This window comes from Aedes aegypti, chromosome 1 (genome assembly GCF_002204515.2).
Source record: "Aedes aegypti strain LVP_AGWG chromosome 1, AaegL5.0 Primary Assembly, whole genome shotgun sequence".
NCBI lineage: Eukaryota > Metazoa > Arthropoda > Insecta > Diptera > Culicidae > Aedes > Aedes aegypti.
In genome coordinates this window covers 206,521,505-206,544,085 of record NC_035107.1, presented here as the reverse complement: position 1 = coordinate 206,544,085, position 22,581 = coordinate 206,521,505, and the positions used below count along the sequence as shown (strand labels likewise).

Sequence of the window (22,581 nt, the reverse complement as noted above, 5' to 3'; positions counted from 1 at the left end):
CTTAGGGAATTTCGGTCATCAGATATGAAAGAGGTTTTTGATGGGCATCTTGCAAACTAAGAAAAACTCAAATTATTCTTATTAATATTGCAAATGCATTGAATTGGTAATTATAAACTATTCCTATAGTGTACACATTCAATGATGTTCAAATTTACAGAATTTTAGTCATTTCCAGATCGTGTCCGGTATTGGGTGCCACCTTTCAAGATCGATCAATTTGGTACTAAAATATATCATCAGAATGCAATGTCAAAATTCGTATTTATATTTTCAAATTTATTTTTGTACGCTATAAAAATGATAATATTTATCATAAATGGGAATCACGAGCCCATAAAATCAATATTTTTCGAATTATGAATTTAGTGGCTTAAGTGTCCGGTACTGGGGGATCTCCCCCTAGTACATGGTAGAATATGTCATTTTTGTGACACAAAGTTTTTCAATCAAATTCGCTATCAAATCGTTACTTGACATGTTTAGTCCCTTCTACGATTTTTATTTATTCAGCATAAAACATGTTGAGCTTAAGATAACCAAGTTGGTAAAGGCAAGTACAATTCCATGAGCAAATGAAACATAATTGAAAACATTACAATTTTGACGTAGGACTACATCTTTCTTCTCTATACAGGAGTGAAATTGGAATTTCAAAACAAAGAGCGTTACGTTGGCTTAACGAAATTCCTTGATTAGCACCTTGATTAGCACCTGGTTTTATAATAGCATGATCATTGTTTGCAGTTTTATAGCATCTTTTCACAAGTTGAAGAAATCTCCTCAAGTTCATTCTCTTCAAACCATCTTAACAAATACTAGGAGTGTGCTCTATAAAACCTTTGATTTTATAAGAATATTTCATCTAGAAGTAAGTTTTACAAGGCTCTCCATAATTTCTTCAGTATAGCACATTCAATTGTATTGTGGATTATTTATGCTGATCACAATAAAACCCAATATATTTACTAAGCTCATTCTTGAATCACCCTTAAAACTCCTTGTTCTCGAACAAAAATCAGAACTCTTTCTTAAATACTGATTCCAATAACAAGTTGTAGCACTAATTTTTAATCATGTTCTTGACAATATTTCCATATTCCAACATTGTTTCATTTTTTTATTGAATTTTATTAACATTATTTTAACATTTAATCTTAACAACTTAAAATAATATAAACGGCCAAACAACTGATATGACGGGGTTGGTGGTCTGATGGCTACCGCTTCTGCTTCATATGCAGAAGGTCATGGGTTTAATCCCAGGCCCGTCCCTTTCCTCGTACTTTGTAGTTGTTTATCTCTCACTTGTTTCTATCTTCCATTCTAAATATATCACACTCAAACTATTCGTTCATAGCAAACGCTAGAACCAGAGACGGACAAGAAACCGTTTCCCTAACGCTTCCTACTTCCACGCGCACGCCTTTCTTACGCCTGATAGATAGGCAGTCTGCTAACCACAAAAGCAAACCACTCTGCCATGCCTTTCCCCCAATCCCATACACTCCCGCATGAACTGACGTGGATGCAGTGGAATATACGGTCTACGTGGGAGTCAGTTCAATGCATCATCAATTCCTCCCCCTTCCCCTCATTGGTCTGCATTCTGACGTGGCAGGTGCCATTGTTGCCTAAAAATAGAAGATCACCAGCACTTATACACTGAGGATGCCTGTTAGTCCCAAGCAGTCATTCGGTTGGTTCCTTGTGTAAGTGCAGCTGATCTGGCGATACTGGAGTGCATCCACGGGCGACCAATCAAGCTCAAGCTCAAGCTCAAGCTCAAGCTCAAGCTATAAACGGCCAAACAACTGATGTATAGGGAAGGTGAAAATATGGTACCTTATATTGCCAGTGTAATCCGTCTCCCACACAAAATACAAAACAGCACCGCCGTGTTCATTGACTAGGATTCCTTAATCGGTACTTACTTGAAACATTTGTCACTTTATTACATTTAATAATCTTTTAAGTTCATAAATGATTTTAATCGCTATACCAAACGAAGTCTGATTGTAAAAAAACACTTTCCGAACGATAAGTGATGTAAATAAACAAATGTCAAACTTTTACTCCTGTATGAATCCTCTGAGTTTTATATAAGATTGGATCAAGATCAACCGTTCTCCACCGAAGTGTTCATGAATCTGAATAGTCTCCTTTGAACTTGGATTTGTAAAAGATATAGTGGATTTGATGGTGTCTTATGCTGCACTGATTCGAAAACATCAATGAAATATGCCGTATTTATGATAATTGTATCACTGAGTTAGAGGCCATGTTGAAAAAATGCAGAAATGTATGCTTCAAAAGGAAAATGCTGTATTAATTTCTTAAAACTTATGGGATGTTTCTCAATATGAGCGTGGCGCATTTTAATTTTCGATAGTATCATGCACGATAATAACGATAAACTGAGAATAGCAGCTTAAATTCGTGGTGTAGGGTGATTATCTAGCAATAAATTAATTTGCGTGAAGATAATAATAACGTTTCAGTGGATTCATTTATTTTTTGTTGTTGTCATATTTATCCCCCATCTCAATCAAATACAAATAAAAAGCATAATAATGATTATGATTTATTGCAATCTACAAGTATTTTTGAAACAGATTATCACAAGAACGGTAGGTTTAGAGGTGTTCTCATCATAGTTTTATGATGCTCCCATTATCGATGATAGCCTTTCGGTCACAAGAGCATCAATATTTAAGAGAATCTTAACAAATAGTCTTGAAAACCTACTGAAGCGTGGGCCAGATTAGTTTTAAGAGATTTTCATCGTGTTTTTATTCTGGTTTTGCAGGATAAATCGATTTATTCTTGAGTTTTATAATTTGTTCTTGTAGAAATTCTGAAGAAAATCATGAAACTAATTTTGTTACTTGGGAAGGCATCAAAGGTTCATGTCATTTACTTACTAAACCTCACAAACCTGTCCAAATAGTTTAATAACTGTTTTAAAAGAGAATGTGGATTTCAAGCAAATCTATAAATAGGGGTGCTAGAGAAAAGTTGACGTCATTTTCTTTCACTCTCCGCTTGGATCGCATCTCAGCTGGCAACAGATCGGCTTGCTCTGTCCGGGCGTGCTTCTCAGGCACAGATATCGATAGCGAAGGACGTCGACCGACCGAGAGAAAATGCCGTCCGAAGCCAAAGCCATCACCGCTGCCGCCACCAAGAAGAAGGAATAAGAGGAAGCAGTCCACAGGAGAATAAGATGGTTGTGGCCACCATCACTTAGCTTAGCTTAGCTTAGCTTAGACTGACTACACATATCAATGGTTGCTATTCCGTGATTGACCGAGGTCAGTGAAAATGCACAAAGAATCAACTAGAAGATCGGCTGGGATTGGCCAAAATCTTCTTCAGTGTGCATAATTCAGTGCCTCTATTTATACATGGTCAATAACGGCGCCGGTCACGTCCTTGCAGTCAGGTGGGATTGGGGGAAGGAATGTTAGTGTGTAACCTTTGCTATTTGGAGACCGTGTTTGCCTCTGCATCTCCACAAAGGTTACTGGGAGGGATGTTTGTTAATGGGGAGGATCGTTGGGTCACAGGATTCACTTTGATAAGCGATTAGACCATGATAAATAATTATTTGTGAGCTATAAATATGCTTATATGTAAATATAAAATTTTCTATTTGATGTGAACAATATCTATGTAGAGAAAAATTATGCCGACACTTGAGGTGACGAACCTATCAAAGTTTGTTGAATAAAGTGAACCTTTCGCAAGTCTACACTTGTAGTGTCGAACCATTCAAAGTTTTTTTTAATTACAAAAATAAAAGTAAAAGGAAAAAGGTGTTTTGAGTAAAAAAAATTTTGACGTAAATAATTTATGAATCAGAGTTTATGTCGACACTCACAGTGACGAACATTTCATAGTTTGATGAAAAATGTTATCATACATATTTTATAGATTAGATATAGTAGCATGAAACGAGCTCACCAATTGATCCGTCATCCTTGAGCAGCAACAATCCACTTTCAGCTTCACTCGTTTGCTCGGCTATATAAAAACACACAGAGAAAATAGGCGCGTGACCCGAGAGGGAAAACAACTGACGACTGCTCGGGCTTTCTTGACGCACTGCCAAGGAGCAAGCGTCAACGTCGAAAGATCAAAAAGAACTTATCGAACGCGACACTTTTTCACTTTACTCGACCGATGCGCGACATGTTTGATCCTGCCCTCATCGCCGGCCCCCTCAGGAGCAAGCGTCAAGGTCGAAGGATCAAACACAACTAAGCGATTACGCCACTTTTTCGCTTTCACTCGACCGACGCGCGACTTGTTTGATCCTGCCCTCATCGCCGGCCCCCGCAGGAGCAAGCGTCAAGGTCGAAGGATCAAACACAACTAAATGATCACGCCACTTTTTCACTTTCACTCGACCGACGCGCGACATGTTTGATCCTGCCCTCATCGCCGGCCCCCGCAGGAGCAAGCGTCAAGGTCGAAGGATCAAACACAACTAAGCGATTACGCCACTTTTTCGCTTTCACTCGACCGATGCGCGACATGTTTGATCCTGCCCTCATCGCCGGCCCCCGCAGGAGCAAGCGTCAAGGTCGAAGGATCAAACACAACTAAGCGATCACACCACTTTTTCACTTTCACTCGACCGATGCGCGACATGTTTGATCCTGCCCTCATCGCCGGCCCCGCAGGAGCAAGCGTCAAGGTCGAAGGATCAAACACAACTAAGCGATCACGCCACTTTTTCACTTTCACTCGACCGACGCGCGACTTGTTTGATCCTGCCCTCATCGCCGGCCCCCGCAGGAGCAAGCGTCAAGGTCGAAGGATCAAACACAACTAAATGATCACGCCACTTTTTCACTTTCACTCGACCGACGCGCGACATGTTTGATCCTGCCCTCATCGCCGGCCCCCGCAGGAGCAAGCGTCAAGGTCGAAGGATCAAACACAACTCAAGATGGTTGTGGCCACCATCACAGCCATAAACGAACGGAACGGGTCCTCCCTGCAGGTGATCGAGAAATATATTGGCAAGATTGGCAAGAGTGAAGTGAAATCCCGGCTGGCATCTGAGAAGGAGGAGAAGAAAAAGAAGGCAGTTCCAAAGCAAAACTCCACCAAGTTTAAAAAACCACCGCGATGAAGAAGATCCCGAAGAAGCCGCCACCGCCAAGCTCATCGGGCAAGGAGGTTTCCAACCAGTGCACCGTCAAAATGTGTCCATGTTACTCGAATTCAACAATTCAATCGGCCCTTTTCAGGGCCAACAAATGTGTACTAAAGAGTTATTTGTGTAATATTTCCTAATATGTTTACCACACAATTGCTATAATCTTTTAATTCATTTCGTAGCATCATACAATTTCTGATTTATTACGAATAATTAAAAAAACGGCAATTTGAGGATGTTTCCGAGGACGCTGCTGCAATGCCGTCGGAATGCAAAAACAGCATAATGCTCATCTTGTACATCCCTTGCCAAGACATCAATTTCATATAGCCTATTTCCCAGATCAGAAAACGAAGAATACAAAAAGGAGGAGCATCATCTGTTATTCTCAGGGTACAAAGAATACCTTCTGTTCGGATAGATAGAAGTTCCTTGAAGCAGCTTTATTCTCGATGGGCAGCGTGTGACTTTCGCATAGTAAACAATGGGCAAGTAAAGTGTGCGTTGGTCATGGCACGCAGTAAAGTGGCTCCACTTAAGTATCAGTCCATTCCTAGGATGGAACTACAAGCCGCACTTCTGGGAGCAAGAATGTCACGCACAGTGAGCGAAAGTCACACGCTGCCCATCGAGAATAAAGCTGCTTCAAGGAACTTCTATCTATCCGAACAAATTCTCAAAGATTTAGTCTTCCCTTTATCTAAATTTATCCGAAGCTATTTCTTCTCTTATTTCGTCCGGGTAATAGGAGTAATCAAAACTGCGCTATGTTATTTTAAACTAACGCACGAGAACAGTCTAACTAAGTTTGAACCTCAACAGTTAGTTTATAATTATTATTTTAATAGGATTTCAATATCTGATAGCAATTGTATCGCGAGTCGCACATGTTACTGTTTTTGCATTTTATTCCCTACCTGACCTTTCATCGCTGACGTTTGTTCACTGTCAAACTTCTGTCCGACTGTTTCGGGCGATGCAGTGGTACCAGAACACCTTCTTCGTCGGGTTTAGCTTCATTCCATTTTGATGACCAATGCGCCGTCAAAATGAGTATCCGTCTTACTCGAATTCAACAATTCAATCGTTTTTTTCAGGGCCAACAAATGTGTACTAAAGAGTTAATTGTGTAATATTTTCTAATGCACATACTTGCTATAATTACTTAATTCTTCTCGTAGCATCATACAATATCGGATTTGTTATAAATAATTGCCAATTGCCAATGGGGGCCTTCCTTATTCGAGTGGTTATAGACCTTGGCTACAAAGCAAAGCCATGCTGTCTGAGTTTGATTCCCGGTCGGTCCAGGATCTTTTCGTAATTGGAATTTCCTTGACTTCCCTGGGCATAAAGTCTCATCCAAGGTCTCATCGTTCCTGCCACACGATGTACGAATGCGAAAATGGCAATTTAGGCAAAGAAGCTCTCAGTTAATAACTGTGGAAGTGCTCATTGAACACTAAGCAAAGAAGCAGGCTCTATCCGTGTGAGAACGTTATACCAAGAAGAAGAAAAAGAAGACTTGACAATATGACAAATTGAAATTTACGGTGGCGATGACGTCATCGATGACTGGAGCACTTCTCCGAACGGAGAGCTCCTCACTGTTCTTAAATTCACAAACCATCACATTCTGAATGGATCATTGAAGGTAGTTTTTGTCTGTGCTCACCGCATCAAAACAAAGGCGCAACTTTATATGGGATTTAACATTGTGACAGCATTGCTGTTCTGCCAAACACACAAGGCTACGGTGGCGCTATCTATGCTTGCCATAGCGGCCTTTTGGTTATTTCAATGATCCATTATAACCAAAGGAAGGTTGCAATTATGTCAAATGGCTTCAATTCAAACGCAGCAAATCACATGGCGTAGTTAACGTCATGCGGTCCTGTCTTGTACACAACCTCCCTATGATTTTTTAAAGTATTTTACTTTAAAATCCGAAACTCGCAATCACAACACCTATCATTAAACATCCTATCATCTATCAAAAGCTACTGCACTGTTGTTTGACCCAGAATTGATCGAAGTTGTGTCCATAGTAGTCCTACGTTAACCCCGCGGTAATATAACAGACATTACCCACCCCAATATTTTTTCATATATTTTTTTCGCCTATTTATGACAAAAATAATAAACTTTGTAGGAAAAGAGCGAAAAATACAAAAGGTATAAATAATAATACATTTTAGGTTACGCAGATTGGTTACTATTCTAATGCAAGTCTCTATTTTTGGTTAAGGTCTGCTGGCAGTGAATCCTGGTGCACAAATCTTGAGACTCCGGAGAAATCTTCAGAGACTATTACGTAACTATTCCGAATGATATTTTTCTCAGATCCTAAATGACATTTTTCTCAGATCCTTAAATTCTTAATGATATTTTTCTCAGATCCAGAGGAATGCTTCCGGAAGTCTCATAATTTATCCAGTGATTTCTTCTGGAATACTTCCAGAAATGCTACCAGCGATTTTTCAATAACTGTTTACAAGAACTTCTTCAGAATTTGGTTCAGAAAATCTTAGAGCACTCCAACGCTTCCACAAAAGTTCATTCTAGAGCTTGAAAAACCTGCAGTAATTTACACAGAGATTGAAAAAGAACCTAGCGATAATCCCAGAGTTTTCTCCACATTTTTTTTCCACTGGTTCTTTCACCGATATCTCCAGTTGTTTCAACAAAGTTTCGGCAGTTTCCAAGAAGCATTACAATAATTCCAACAAAGATTTTTTTATTTAATATAAACATTTTCATAAGGCTTTTTTTAAATTCATCCACGATTACTCTCAGGAATTGCTCTAAAAATCCTTCAGGCATTGTTCGATGAAATCTATTGTGAACTGTTGTGAATTGTGAATAATTTTTCAAGAACTTTCTCACGGAATTTCTCCAGCATATCATCAAAATATTATTGCTGCGGTTCAAACATTTCTCTAAAAAAATCGAATAACATTTCCAAATTGCCATGGATTCTTCAAAACATCATACAAGTTTCCACACCAAGTAATACTACAGCAATTATTACAGTTATTGGTTCGATCATTCATAGATATTTTTCAGGGATTCTGTCTGAACTGCATTGAAGGATTTCTTCAAAATGTCTTGTAGGATATTATTCAGATTTTGTTTAGTTATTTTAGCAATTTATCAAGCAAATTCTAGGAAGATTTTTTCTAAAAATTATGAGTTTTTTCAGAGACTTTTTTAGAAATTTATTAAGGTATGCTTAGAACTCATTTTCTTGGATATGTTTAACAATTTTCTCCAAAACAATCTTGAAATTTCCCTGAAGACATCTATAAATGTGAATAGTGGAGGAAGTTCAATGCAATATTTCTTGGAGAATTATTAAGCTTCATTGAAAAATGTCTGAATCGATCTTGAAGGGATTCTTAATTCAATCTCCAACATTCACGGAAAAATTCCAGGTTGAATTAGTAAAATGTGCAGTAATACTTGCAATGTCATGAGGAATTCCAAAAAAGTCTTGGAAATAATTTTATAAAAATGTCTGTTCAATTTAGGAATGAGAGTTCTCATGTCGCGTTTCATGTTATGTTTCTTTTTGTGTTCATAATTCATGTAAGGCCTCGTTTTAATTCATAATCGTCGAACAGTTGCTAGCAGCTCTGATTTTCCCAATATATCATCTAGGAAAAAATACAAAACACTCTCCAATGAAATATTCTGGTGACGTTGCTGTTGTTCATAAATATAAATTGCATTTGAAAAGAAAAGCTATTTTATTCTCAAGATCAAATAGACTGATATCTGATATCTGATCATTAAAGGCATTATCAGATCATTTGATAAACAAAACATTCTTTGTTTTTCCTGCAAATAAAATAAAATATTTTTGACACGTTCAGACCAAAACAAATAAGTTTTTTTTTATTGAAGGGAAAATACTTTTAAATATATAGTTAGATGTTTTTGCAAAGATACCTACCTATCTTTAAAAATAAATCTAAACTTAGTAATTCGTCAATCATTTATGTATTTAGAGAACTTCTCAAAGCAGGATTTTTTTCAACCTGTAAAAACTGAAAATATCAGGGAATTTCATTTCTGTAAATGAGTAGACACCCTGATTTATCTCTACACAGTACCATAGACAAGGAAGTCATAATGATGAGCCAAAATGATAGATTCACTTATAATGTGGTACAACATAAATGAAAATTAATATAAAAGATTCGTAAAGCCCATAATGAAATACATGCATTTTTTCTCATCTAAAGTTCTGCAATAATGTATGCAGCAAAAATATACAATCGTTTCTTGGATTCTGATGAATTTCGGGATAGTACTAAACATTGAAGAATGGCCTAAACGAGATCCGTTTAAGATTTTGTTACTGATCACATATTTCAAAAAACTTTTAGCAAGAATATCATGATATCAACCACGTTGTTTGGGACTGCCTAGGATACGACACTAACGGTTCATATTTGAGATCAACTATGCGAATGCTTAAAACACTATAACATAGTTGTTTGATACTTCAGTTTGTAGGTCCCACTTATCAATTGTTTGAGCAGTTTTCCCTCGAAGTTCGTTTTATGGTGCAGTGGACATTCGTATACTTGCAAAGCTTTTTTTATTGCAATTCTTCAACATAGTATTATCAAAAAGTAATTGAATGATTATATTTTGCCAGGCGCAACTTCAAATGCAGATGAATGTACTTCAGAGTCAGTTTGACTTTGTATATGCTTTGTATTAAACGAGTAATATTTATTCTTAATTTATTCAATGAACGAATGGTCACTGTTACAGTAAGAAACCATGTCCACCTTTCTTAATTAACTGTTACAGCCACTTTTTTAGACAACCACATTAACAGACTGTAGCTGAGTGTCAACAACATATAAAAACTGAGATAAACAGCTCTAGCTTGCTGTGCGAGGTGGCGAGTACGTATCTAAAATAACATAAATAGCTTAGTTGCAAAGTTCAAATCTATATAAATAAAAATAGAATGGTGTTTGTATGTCACGAAATGGCTTCCGAACGGGTCAACGGATTTGAATGATTATTTTTCCGTTTTGTTCGTCAAGTTTTCCGACGTGTTTGTGTGTATCAAAATCCCAGGATATTCACCGGGAAAGTCGGAAAAACGAGCGTGAACGGAACTGTCATTCTGTATGGGACGATTCTTAGCGTTTTCCAACAGCCTACTGATAGCAAGACGAAGTTTGCCGGGACCACTAGTTATAAATAATAACGTACTATATTCGGCTCTGTCATGCCATATTATACATGAGCCTTAAACAAAAACCAATAAAATATTCGATATTTTTTCTTCAAATCTTCTTTGTTTTGTTATACATGCTATATTTTTAAAGAAATTTAGAAGCTAAGAGTTATTAAAGGTATTCTCATAGTCTATCTGATCGATCGTCCAGCGAGGGCCTTTCATATAAAATATTAAAACTTGATATTCTCACTTTTTCACTGATCGAATATTTTGAATCCGGGATTTTTTGGGAGGTGCGACCATAAACTTAAACCCTGCATAGGAAAATTTTAGGTTCATTCAAGTTTTATAATATCGTGGTTCGAAGTATGCGTGCTCTCAAATTTTGGAATTTTTTGGCTTACTATAAAGCCATAATTAAGGAAACATTGTTAATTCGAAAACATCTGATGTTTCATATATTTGATTATAGTCAAATAAGAGATATTTACGTGACGTATGGCTCCGTGTCGGTCCCCCAATAAATTTAGGAAATTTTCCGAAACCATATGTAAACCATTGTAAATATGTATCTCAAGTCAATACCTAAGCGAAAATCTTCGTATCGTAACCTAAACTGATCTAACACCATATAGAGTATAGAAATGAATGTTATAATCAATTTGTTTTGACATAAACTCTATCAAAATATATTTTGGTGGCCTTCCATCGAAACAAAACGCATTCTCCACAGACATAAATCATGTTTTAAAAGATTTCATCGAAAAATCTCAAACTTAGACAAGTGTGCGGATGTATGAATTTATTCATTAGGTATCAGAATCTGTTCCGCTTCGAAAATGGTTTCGAATGGTCGATTACAGTCACGCATATGACTTCTAAATGAAGACGGACTTCGAAACTTGAATCGGAAATGAATTAGTCTTTGGCAAAAGGTTTACCTACTACATATTAAGATAAATTTTTTTTAATATATTTCATCGTTATCAACAAAGTATCATTATATTGATCGTCAGACTTGAGTAAGAACAAATACACCTTTGAGATTATTAAATAAAGATTAGTTTATATTCTGCGAGCATCTGTAAATTAATATAGTAGGTACTGAAAATCTAAAATTTAAGTTTATGTAAAGATTATAGGATTCTGCTTTTTTATAAAATCGAAAAGTTCAATACAGTCAACTCTCCATAATTCGTAGGGGTCATCGAGTTAGTCCAAGGGATTTTATAAATCTATATCAAGGGACTGAATATCAACTTGTGGGAAGTTGACTGTAATCTATTGCATTTTGTTTGTATCGATTCTCCTTACGAAGTCACAAATAAATTTTCTGACAATTAAACTCCACACTGGTTGTTAAACAGATAATAATAAAAACAATGTTTCGATGTAACTGCCGTACAATTTACAACTCCCGAGGAGCATGAACGTCACGCCTTCGCTACGGTTTTCATTCCTGATAATTGATGAGCACCTCGAATAAAAAATTCAAACATTGTCGCCGATTTATTGCGGTGGTAATTTTGTCACATAGGGAAAGAAAGGTGTGCGTTCTGCCAAGCCAGTTAGTAGAACGAGAACCTTGACAGGCGTTATTTGTTGTGCCATGAACCTCACCTGTGTGTTCGTGGAAGTTGTTTGCCGTCGCATGCGGCAGATCCAATTCAATAAATTGTATTACGGCCTGTTCCACGCATTCGGGTGCGGTGACACGTGCTGTGTTTGTCTGACCTTATTAATTTTTCGGTGCAGACAATTTTGTTAGGTTGATAAGGGGTGCGCTACATGCATTTTTTATGAGTTTGATGTTTTGGAACATGGCGTAGGCGCCCATCTGATGACCGACTTCGATTGTGTTTCACTGACCCTCGACAAATCATATTACGTCCAGAAATAGTAATCGGCTTTCATTAACACAACTGGAGTGAACTTGGAATACTTACTGACAGAAAAGTTATAACCACTGAACATTAATTGAATAATTGAACACCAGACAATATAAGGTCAAACAGTGTTTTGACCTAAAAACTACAATTCTTTAACCTTCCTAATGCATTAAGAAAAAGTTACACATTATGCATTAAGGGTCAAAAATGACCCATGGCTTTGAAACGCTCTCAAAAATCCATTTTTGAACCGATTTTGGTTCTTTTAGCTTTATGTGAAAGATATTGAACTAAAGAATGGAAGCCTGGAAATTGTTTGTCAGTATGGCCATACTGGGCACAAGGGCACAAGCGAACCTGGAACCTGTTTCAGAAGGAACTGGCGTATATCATATTCAGCAGTTCATACACATGTATAAAACGACGGTTCAAATTTCATGGTTTTTCATTCCGATTTACAAGAGCACCAAGAGGACCAACATTTAGATTTGGCCGGTATTTCGGAGTATTCCGGAACCGGTTCCGCTAGGGTGTGATGTGGACATTTTCAGACCATCATATAGTACCATCATGCGACGGCTCAAAATACATGATTTTTCATCCAGATGTAAATGGACACCATGCCATATACCTGACGTTACGCACCTAGTGGAACAGAGCCTGCTCTTCAGCATTAATAAACGGAGAGGTTTGCCATCTGACTATTTTTGCCTATGTATATATGCCAAGGCATGATGATATTGTATACCTGGGAAGTCGAAAAAATTTCCAACCCGAAAGGATCCTCGACCGGTGGGAATCGAACCCATGCCCATTAGTTTTATCTTACTGAAAAGCTGCGCGTTTACCGCTGAGGCTATATGGGTCTCTTAAACATAAAGTTATCATACTTGAATTTTATTTCCATTATTACCAAATTAGTAAAAAAATGTAATATAAGGAATCGAAATCATTCGACATAATTCTAACTTATAACTATATAACTTTTGACACCAATCGCAATTTTAAGACCTGCTCAAATAGGGCACCAGACATCCTTTTAGGAAAACCTTCAGATATTCCTTCAAGAATCACTCTCTAAATATCTCCAGAGGTTCTTCCAGAGAATTCTCCAGGAATTATTTCGAAAATTCCTTCACGAATAATCTCTTACAGCAATTTCTTCACTAGGGCTTATGCCAGAGATTGCTCCAGGAAGAAATATCGTTTTCCATGATACATTTTAGACCAGTTTGAGGCTCTTGATAGGCTGAATATCTCAGCAATTCCTCCTGGAGTTTCTCCAGGGATTCGATAAGCAATTCGTCCTAGGATTCCTGCAAACAATATTTACAGGCAGGAAAAAATAACTCGCAATAACTTATGCATACCATCAGGGTTGGGAAAATATCTGAAATTTACTCTACAGTAGCCAAGCAAAGCCAATCACAGTCAGCGAATCCAGTGAAACTCACGCCCATCGCTTCTGTAGGCAAAACGTCTTGAAAATTGCAAAACACCCGTTGCTATGGGCAACCCAAAATTACTGTAGAAAAATGTTCTACTTCCCGCTGCATTTCCCGCATTTAGAGCCTTCAATGACACTAACGATTTAGAAAATTCATGCACCCAACATAGGCTACTTGATGAGATTCAACGTTTTGGAACTACTGTAGTCAGAGAGCCACGTGACTTTCTCGAAATTCAAGCCTACTACTATTACCATTCCCAGCACTGCATATCATATTTTGGTATCAAACTATATTTAGGTATTGTTCAGTTGTTAATACCTCGTTTTGGTATTATAATGGTATTTGAAAAAAATGTTTAAAACAATTAAAAATACTTCATTTTGGTATTCGATAGGTATTGAGGACTGCTGGAGGTATTGAACTATTATAGAAAAAAAAAAAAAAAACTTTTATATGAAAACCCATCATGTATAATTTAGGTATTACAATACCTGATCTAAGTATTAGCTTGGTATTTGTAGAATATGCAGAAGGTATTGTTTGAGGTATTTTACCTCTTATGCAGGGCTCATTCATATCTCATTCAGGTTGTAAGTATTGGAAATTATCTGGTATGGAATACCTCAATTTGGTATTCAGTAGTTATTTTCTTTTGCTCGGGTAGTGATTACTAAAGTAAATTTTTTACTGGGATTCTTCCAGGAGTTCCTGCCAGAAATCCTCCAAGATCTGTTCCAGGAATTCTTTCAGGAAAGCTGCGGAATTTCTCCAGATAATTTTTAAGCGATTTTTTCTGGTATTCTTTCAGAGATTCCTCTAGAAAATCAAGGATTCTTGCAGAGAATCTTTAAGGCAACACTTTTTTATGAAGGGATTGTTAGAGTATGTTAATGTTCATATCTTCAAGGTTTCCCCCAGGAATCTCTCTAAGAGTTACACTAGGACATTTTGTTTTAATGGTTACTCAAGATATTTATCTAGTGATTTCTTCAGAATTTTCTCTGATGATTCCTCCACGGAAACATACAAAGATATCTCCAAGTAGTCCTCTCAAGATGCTTCCAGGAATCATTCTGAAAATTTCTTCTTGGATTCCTCCCGAAATTACTCCAGGGATTCTACCAGGAATTTTTACAGGTGTTTCTCAACTTACAAATTCCTCAAGAATTTCTTGGAGGAATTCTCCCACAGTTAAAGGAGAATCGCACACAAAGAAAATCGCGGCATGAATTATTTTAATAATTTCTCCAGACTGACTGGGACTCGTTCTGAACCACCAACAGGGATTCCTCTAAGAGTTCTTTTTGAAATTCCTTCTGTGATTCTCATATGAATTCCTGCAGGAATTAAGTCATACATTATGCTAAGAACTACTTCAGGGATTATTTTACGAAAATCTCTACAAATATCCCTCCAGTAAATGCTTTACATTGATTTTTTTGTTGAATCTCTTCATGGAATCATGGCTTTCTTATGTAAAACCTCTACAGCGATTCCTGCAGGGATTTCTTCAGCTTCTTCATCAGAAATATCACAAAGGATTTTGTCAGCTTTAAAAAAATCTTAATGATTTCCTCTAGAAATTGTCCAAGGATGGGCTGGTAGACAATCAACTGCACATTTTAATGAAATATGATTTTCGTCTACGCAATCTTTATTATAAAAAAGCCGGTAAACAAATAAACAGTGGAGCCAAAAAGCATATTTTATGTTCCAGGGATTTTTTCATGAATTCCTCTAGAGAATTCTTCTAAGAATCCCTCGATTGACTCTTGCAAGAATTACTTCAGACATTTTTCCAGGAATTCAACCGGGGATTCTTCAAGGGATTACTCTATTTTTTTCTAGAATTACAACGCATTTATCCGCATCGACCAAGGAGTTAGGAAAATTGTGAAATTGGGCGTTGCATGCTAGTCCAAGGTCTGGTGTGGTGCTTCTTTCAAAGGACAAAAGGTCCACTGGAAGCATTTACGTGAAGGTGTTTTTTAAGGTTTCTCCAGGGATTGCTCTAGGAATCTTTTCAGGACCTCATCTATTTTCTTTCAAACATCTTCTTGAGAAAAGGAGTTCCTAGAGGAATCTCTAAAAAAGTCGCAGATGAAATTCAGGATGAATTATTATTCATTTTGATAAAATCTCTGGAGGAATTCATGGGTAAATCTATGTAGGAATTTATAGAGGATTCTCGAAGAATTGCCCGGAGGAGTTTTTGGAGGCCCAGAACGAGTCTCTAAAGAAATTTGAAGAAGAATTCCTGGAAGATTACCTGAAAAAATCCTTAAAAGAATTCATATAGCGATTTCTTGGACGCATGCCTGAGGTAATTCCTAAAGTAAACTTTTGAGGAATCCCTAAAGGAATTCAAGAAGTTATTTATTGTAGAATCCCTAGATGAATTTCTCCAGGAGAATTTCGGGAGTGATCCCGGAGGAAGCCTCAGGAATAATTCGTAGAAGAATCTCGAGAAGACTACCCGAGAATATTCTGGAGAAACAAATGGAGAAATATCTGGAGTAATGCTTCAAGAAATCGTTGTATTGTAACTTGGAGGAAGCCTTAAAGACATCACTGCATAAATCCTTGTAGAAATATTCCTGGAGGAATGCTAAGAAGAGTCCCCGACCAGATAGAAGAAACAAGATTATAACAGTTTTGCTCTTGTATGACTTTATTATAAGATTATGAATTGTTTTAAAACATATACCGTTAGTAGTTGGAATAACAAATTTAACGCCAAATAAATATAGAATATAACAAATCCTATTAAAACTATACCAATATGATTACAAAACGTGTTACCGACCTGTCACAACAAAACAACATTATTGCAAATTTTGTTATTGTTCATAACTTTAGATGTTATTTACAACCAACTTACACATGCAATGTAAGAAATATAACAAATGTCATGTAATTAATCTGATACAAAAAAATGTGACAAGTTAAGAACAAAGCCATCTTGACAAAGTTATATGAACTTCTGTTAATTTAACAGCTTTTGTTACAATATGTCATAATCTTGTTATGTGATTCTAGACGGGTGTCTGAGAAGCCTGAGTGGCCCAGAAGTAATATCTGAAAAAGTTCCCTGAGGAATCGTTCGAGGAATTCCTGGAGAAATTCTAGTTAAAATTTTACTGGAGGAATCACTGGAGACATTCCCGCAGTAAGTCTTGGCGAAATCCCTGTACAAATAACCCTGCAGAAATTCCTGGAATAATCCTTGGAAAAATCCCTGGAGGAACTTCTGGCAATATTCCTGATGGAATTGCTGGTATTTCTGGAGTTCTATCGGAAACGGTCTGGTAGCGAACAAAATTTGTTTCTTGGAGAAATCTCAGGGTAACCGCTTGTGGAACCCATGGAAAAATCGCTGTAAGGATTACAGTAGAGATTATCTTGGATCTTATGGCTTCTGCACATAAGGCTGCAGCATGTGTAAAGAATGCAATCAGTGGATTACAACAAAATTGTATCACAATTATATCAAGATTTGTTACAAATATCAAACTTTATTTCAATTTTGTTCATGCACGTTGAGTTGTAACAAAGTCCTTACATAATTAAAACAAAATCAGTTATAATAACAAAGGCTATTACACATTTGTTTAAATTTATAACATAATTATAAAACAATTCGTGATACAAAATCTGAGGGAAGTTACTTTTACGTGTGCGCTTTTATTCATGTAAAAAACATAACAAATTTTGTTATAATTAAGTTATGACTAATGACAAACTGAGTTATATTTTTGTTTGATTTGAAACATAATAAGTTACATTTTTGTTTACATTATATTATATTTTGTTTAGTATAGAGGAAATTATATTGAATTTTTTGTTATTTTATCTACTACCGACCAGTGAATTACAACAATATTGTAGCACGATTATATCAAGATTTATTACAAATATCAAATTTTGTTTCATTTTTGCTAGAAGTACTTTGAATTCATGGAAGAAATTTAAACATAATTGAAACAAAACCATATTAACAAAAGCTGCTTCAAATTTGTTACTAGTTAGAACATAATTATTACAAATTTTTCATAAAATTTGTGAGAGCAATTGCTTATAGCATATTTTGTTTCAGTTTAGTTTAGTTTAGAGTAAATTGTGTTATAATTTTTATTATTTTAACTACTAATCATTAAAAATTATAACATACTTTTTTAGAAAAAACGCGCTAACGGAATAGCAAAATCTGTTTCAACTCTGTTGTAATCCACTGGTCAGGTTACTCTAGCTTTTACTGTATACCTCCCTTGTCCTCTGGTCCGTTCAAAATCCAGTTATACTGAGTTGACTGTATAATCTTTTTTTTCTAATTTGGCCGTAACGGAAATGATATTCTAATATAATATTTTTATGTTTGGGAAGCCCCGCGGTAAACACGCAGCTTCTCATCTAGACCAAACTAAGGGGCATAGGTTCGAATCCCACCGGACGAGGATCTTTCCGGGTTGGAAATTTTTTCGACTTCCCATACAATACAATATCATCGGGCTTGCCAAGCGATATACATAGGCAAAAATAGAAAGATGGCAAACCTCTCCGTTAATAAATGCTGAGAAGCAGGCTCTGTTCCACTAGGTGCGTAACGCCAGGTATATGGTATGGTGTCCATTTATATCTTGATGAAAAATCATGTATTTTGAGCCGTCGCATGATGGTACTATATGATGGTCTGAAAATGTCCACATCACACCCTAGCGGAACCGGTTCCGGAATACTCCGAAATACCGGTCAAATCTAAATGTTGGTCCTCTTGGTGCTCTTGTAAATCGGAATGAAAATCCATGAAATTCGAACCGTCGTTATATACATGTGTATGAACTGCTGAATATGATATACGCCAGTTCTTTCTGAAACAGGTTCCAGGTTCCCTTGTGCCCAGAATGGCCATACTGACAAACAATTTCCAGGGTTCTATTCTTGAGTTCCATATCTTTCATATAAAGCTAAAAGAACGAAATCGGTTAAGAATTGGATTTTTGAGAGCGTTTCAAAGCCATGGGTCATTTTTGACCCTTAATGCATCATGTGTCACTTTTTTTTTTGTAGCGCCGCTCCTAGTGGTCGCTGAAAGCTTCTTTTAGCACGAAAGATTTATATCTCTTTTCGCTACAAAGTTACAGCTTATTTACCGTGCCGATTGGCCAAAAATGACCCCAATGCACAAGGAAGGTTAAGGGGAAAAGGTAGCTGGGGAATTAATGAATGTAGAAACTGGATATTCTTAGCTTAGGCTTTCTGCTAGTACACAAAGGATGTTAAGCGATAAATTATCGTACAATAACTTAACTCCAAGCTAACTCGACGATAAAGGACCCAAATCAGTCCTGGGTTAAAATCCGTATATTTCATACAAAAAGTGGACGTTTTGTATGAGATAGACGGATTTAGAATCATTTGTTAGATGTTGTACATGTTTTGGCATCAACAACAATTCAGCTTGCAAAAAAAAAAAATTGTGAAAGACTTCAACGAGACCATAAATTACAAATTTGACGATAATTTTTCGATTATCAATCCTGTCACTGGGTCAGATCAGGTAAAAATAACCCAACCTACCTTATTTGCCATCATTAATTTGCCTGTAGATGTTTACTAAAGTTGAGGATAAATATAAACTTTTATTTACAATCAAAACTTATTCTATTAAAAAACTTATAAAAGCTCCATCTATAACTGTCTACAAATCAAAACTCAAATGGAAACATGTGCGCACCGGGATTTTGTCCCTGGAACCTGTTAACGCCTATAATGCACATTAAGACATGCTTGCAGCAAAACAATTACCAACAGCACTTAAACAGTTAGCTAACACTATATTTCTCTTCTTTCATCTCTTCTGCAGAAACAAAAAATCAAACATCACACAAAAAAGGATTGCACAAGTGTGCAGCGGCATCTGATGCATCAACAGCAACTGCAACAGTTTTGCGCATCTTAAAAGGATTCGTCACTCCTCGCAGCAAAACGACATCATTATCTCATCACCCCCACCATCCGTCGTCGTCATTCCAAATCCCTCAATCGACAGAACACAAAAATCTCGATTAAAGCAAAATCGCACCACGAAACCACTTTCACATACATGGAACAATAGCCGAAAAATCGAAACAATTCTCCGGAATCTCTACTAGAAACTGAAAGTATTTGCAATCCGCTTACCCGCCATCGGCATAAACAACATAAGCGACATTGTTTGGAACATACACCCACATTCGTACTCGTCCCACACATTGCATGCTAAAAAAGGCTTGCAAAGATTAAAACAAAAGTGCATCCAACAGCAGCGGCGGAAAAGGGCCTATCACCAACTATTCACAGCTGTGTGTTCAGTTCAGACTGTTCGCGTCTGCCATCCACTACTCTCCACTACTAGTCGCGTGTACTTCATTCCGCATTCACGCATTCGCTATAGTGCTGCCCCCAAGTTAGTGGGCCTGTCTGTCTGTTGCTTTCGTATTATCAACTGGTATTATTTATTTTGTACGCCTTACTCTCCCTCCACGTGCATCTCGTACTGCTTATTAGTTTTTAGTAACTGCCTCTTAGGTGCTTAGCTACATATTTAAGGCTAAAGCCAAAAGTATTATTTTGTTTTCATATACATTTTAATTTTAAGTAGAGATTAAAAAGATGTTCTATTTATTATTTATGTAATTGTTATCTCAAAGTCTTTCATGAATGATACTGCTGGTGCAGCAGTTTGCCAGTTGCTATCACTTTTTATAGTTTTCTAAGTTTATTGTGCAACCAAATGTAAGAAGAGGTCTCTTACTGACAAGACCCTCCTGTGCTTGTATCTGTGTTAGTACATTCCCCTCGACGTGTACACCTTCCCCATCGCTACATCCATTCTGAAAGGGAAACAGATCATCCCTTCCAATCCCACCCAGCTTTGATGCTCCACTGAAAACCCCGACGTATGACCGCGCGTCGTCCGTGTACTCTGTTGTGTACCACCATCGCCTAAAACTGTAGTAGCTAGTAGTAATGACATTGACGGTGTCGGAATCGGACAGCAATAATCTGCGCACTAACCACCACCACCCAAGTCCCCAGCCCCAGGATATGACCGAATCTCTACCAAGTTCTGAACTCTCCCTGCTAGCAAAACTGGAGGCCGCCAACAAGCTGATCGAGAGTGACTCGAAGAGTCTAAACTCTCTGCAAAGTTCCGCCCACAGTCGGAAGAGCTCCGACACCAGTCAGATTTCGCTCAACTCGGGTGCGTCCTCGGTGGGAGAAGAGGACATCTGGTCGACATGGGCCGGCATCGTCGCCGACTGGGAAGCCGGTCAGAAGCGCAAAGCGCCCACAGTGAAAGAGCTGGTCCGGAAGGGCATTCCGCATCACTTTCGGGCCATCGTGTGGCAGTTGCTGTGTGGAGCCACCGAGACCGACAAGAAACAGTACGCTGAGTACATCAAAGCGACCAGCGCATGCGAGAAAGTTATACGGAGGGATATTGCCCGGACCTATCCGGAGCACGACTTTTTCAAGGAGAAGGACGGCCTCGGACAGGAAGCGTTGTTCAATGTGATGAAGGCCTACTCGCTGCACGACCGGGAGGTTGGGTATTGCCAGGGATCCGGATTCATCGTGGGATTGCTGTTGATGCAGGTGAGTTTCTGATTCGCAAAACTGAGCATACTTTTCTCATTGGGCCTTCAATAGGGATTTGAATTTTAAGATTCTGGGGTATTTATTTGCATTGTGCAAAATTGTAAAAAAGGTTAAAACAAACGTTTCTGAACGCATTTTGCAAGTAGTTTATGGGTTCAAATAGGGGCGTCCATGACTTATTTTCAGAAATTCACCAATCAATTGCGGATGTGTTGGCATTAGAGCAGTTCAAAACATTGTTTTTGCTCCACACTGCTCATTCGATTCCAAATCATATTCTGAGTGTCCTCTCAAAATTTGAGCTCAATCTAACAATAAAAACTGAGACTGCACAAGCCCTTCAAAGTTTATATGGGAATTACTATGGAAAAAGCAAGCAATTCATTCAATCGGTCATAGTGTTTGCCCATGTGCTCCTAGGGATTAGAGCTACATTAGTACTGTGAAATGCAATAATAAGCTACATTTTTGCCGAAGACCGTTTTCAAATCGAACCTCCCAGTAATTAATTATTGATTTGCTCTGTACTCAACCCCAACATCCATCGCTCTCATTTTAGATGCCCGAGGAAGACGCCTTCTCCGTACTGGTACAAATCATGCAACAATATCGCATGCGGGACATGTTTAAACCATCGATGGCAGAGCTGGGCCTCTGCATGTACCAGTTAGAAAACATTGTTCAAGAACAAATCCCAGAATTGCATCTGCACTTCCAGTCTCAGGTAACATTATTCCTATAGACAACAAGTTTTTTAGCTTTAATTTGTATCACTTCTTTTCCGCAGAGTTTCCAAACGTCGATGTACGCTTCCAGTTGGTTCCTCACATTGTACACAACCGCGCTAAATCTCACCTTAAGTTGTCGGATAATGGACGTGTTTCTATCTGAGGGAATGGAGTTCATATTCAAAGTCGCTATCGCCCTGCTGCTAATCGGAAAGGACACCTTACTATCCCTAGACATGGAAGCGATGTTGAAGGTGAGTTTCAAAATAGATCCTCGGCAATCAGGCCATATTCAATCTTGCTTTTTATTCGCAGTACTTCCAAAAGGAACTTCCTCAAAAGGTAGAACAGGACAGCGACGGGCTGTTCAATCTAGCATTCCAGGTGAAAATCAACACCAAAAAGATGAAGAAAATGGAGAAAGAGTATGCCGATCTACGGAAGAAGGAACAGGAAGAGATGGTCGAATTGAGGGTAAGTTCAAAAGCTCACAAAG

General features: G+C 37.6%; 1 protein-coding gene across 10 annotated transcripts in view; it reads left to right on the top strand.

The window, feature by feature from the left end:
• The window catches only part of LOC5577980 (ecotropic viral integration site 5 ortholog), a 117,688-nt gene that overhangs the window by 61,437 nt on the left and 33,670 nt on the right, over positions 1–22,581 (top strand). For all 10 annotated transcript variants that reach the window (XR_002503226.1, XR_002503225.1, XM_021857337.1 and 7 more), the window contains exons 3-6: positions 19,580–21,354; positions 21,917–22,081; positions 22,145–22,339; positions 22,401–22,559. Coding sequence is in view for 8 of the 10 variants with exons in the window: in XM_021857337.1 (XP_021713029.1) it covers positions 20,725–21,354; positions 21,917–22,081; positions 22,145–22,339; positions 22,401–22,559 (1,149 nt within the window). In the remaining 2 variants the exon portion in view is untranslated. The remainder of the gene's footprint in view (positions 1–19,579; positions 21,355–21,916; positions 22,082–22,144; positions 22,340–22,400; positions 22,560–22,581) is intronic.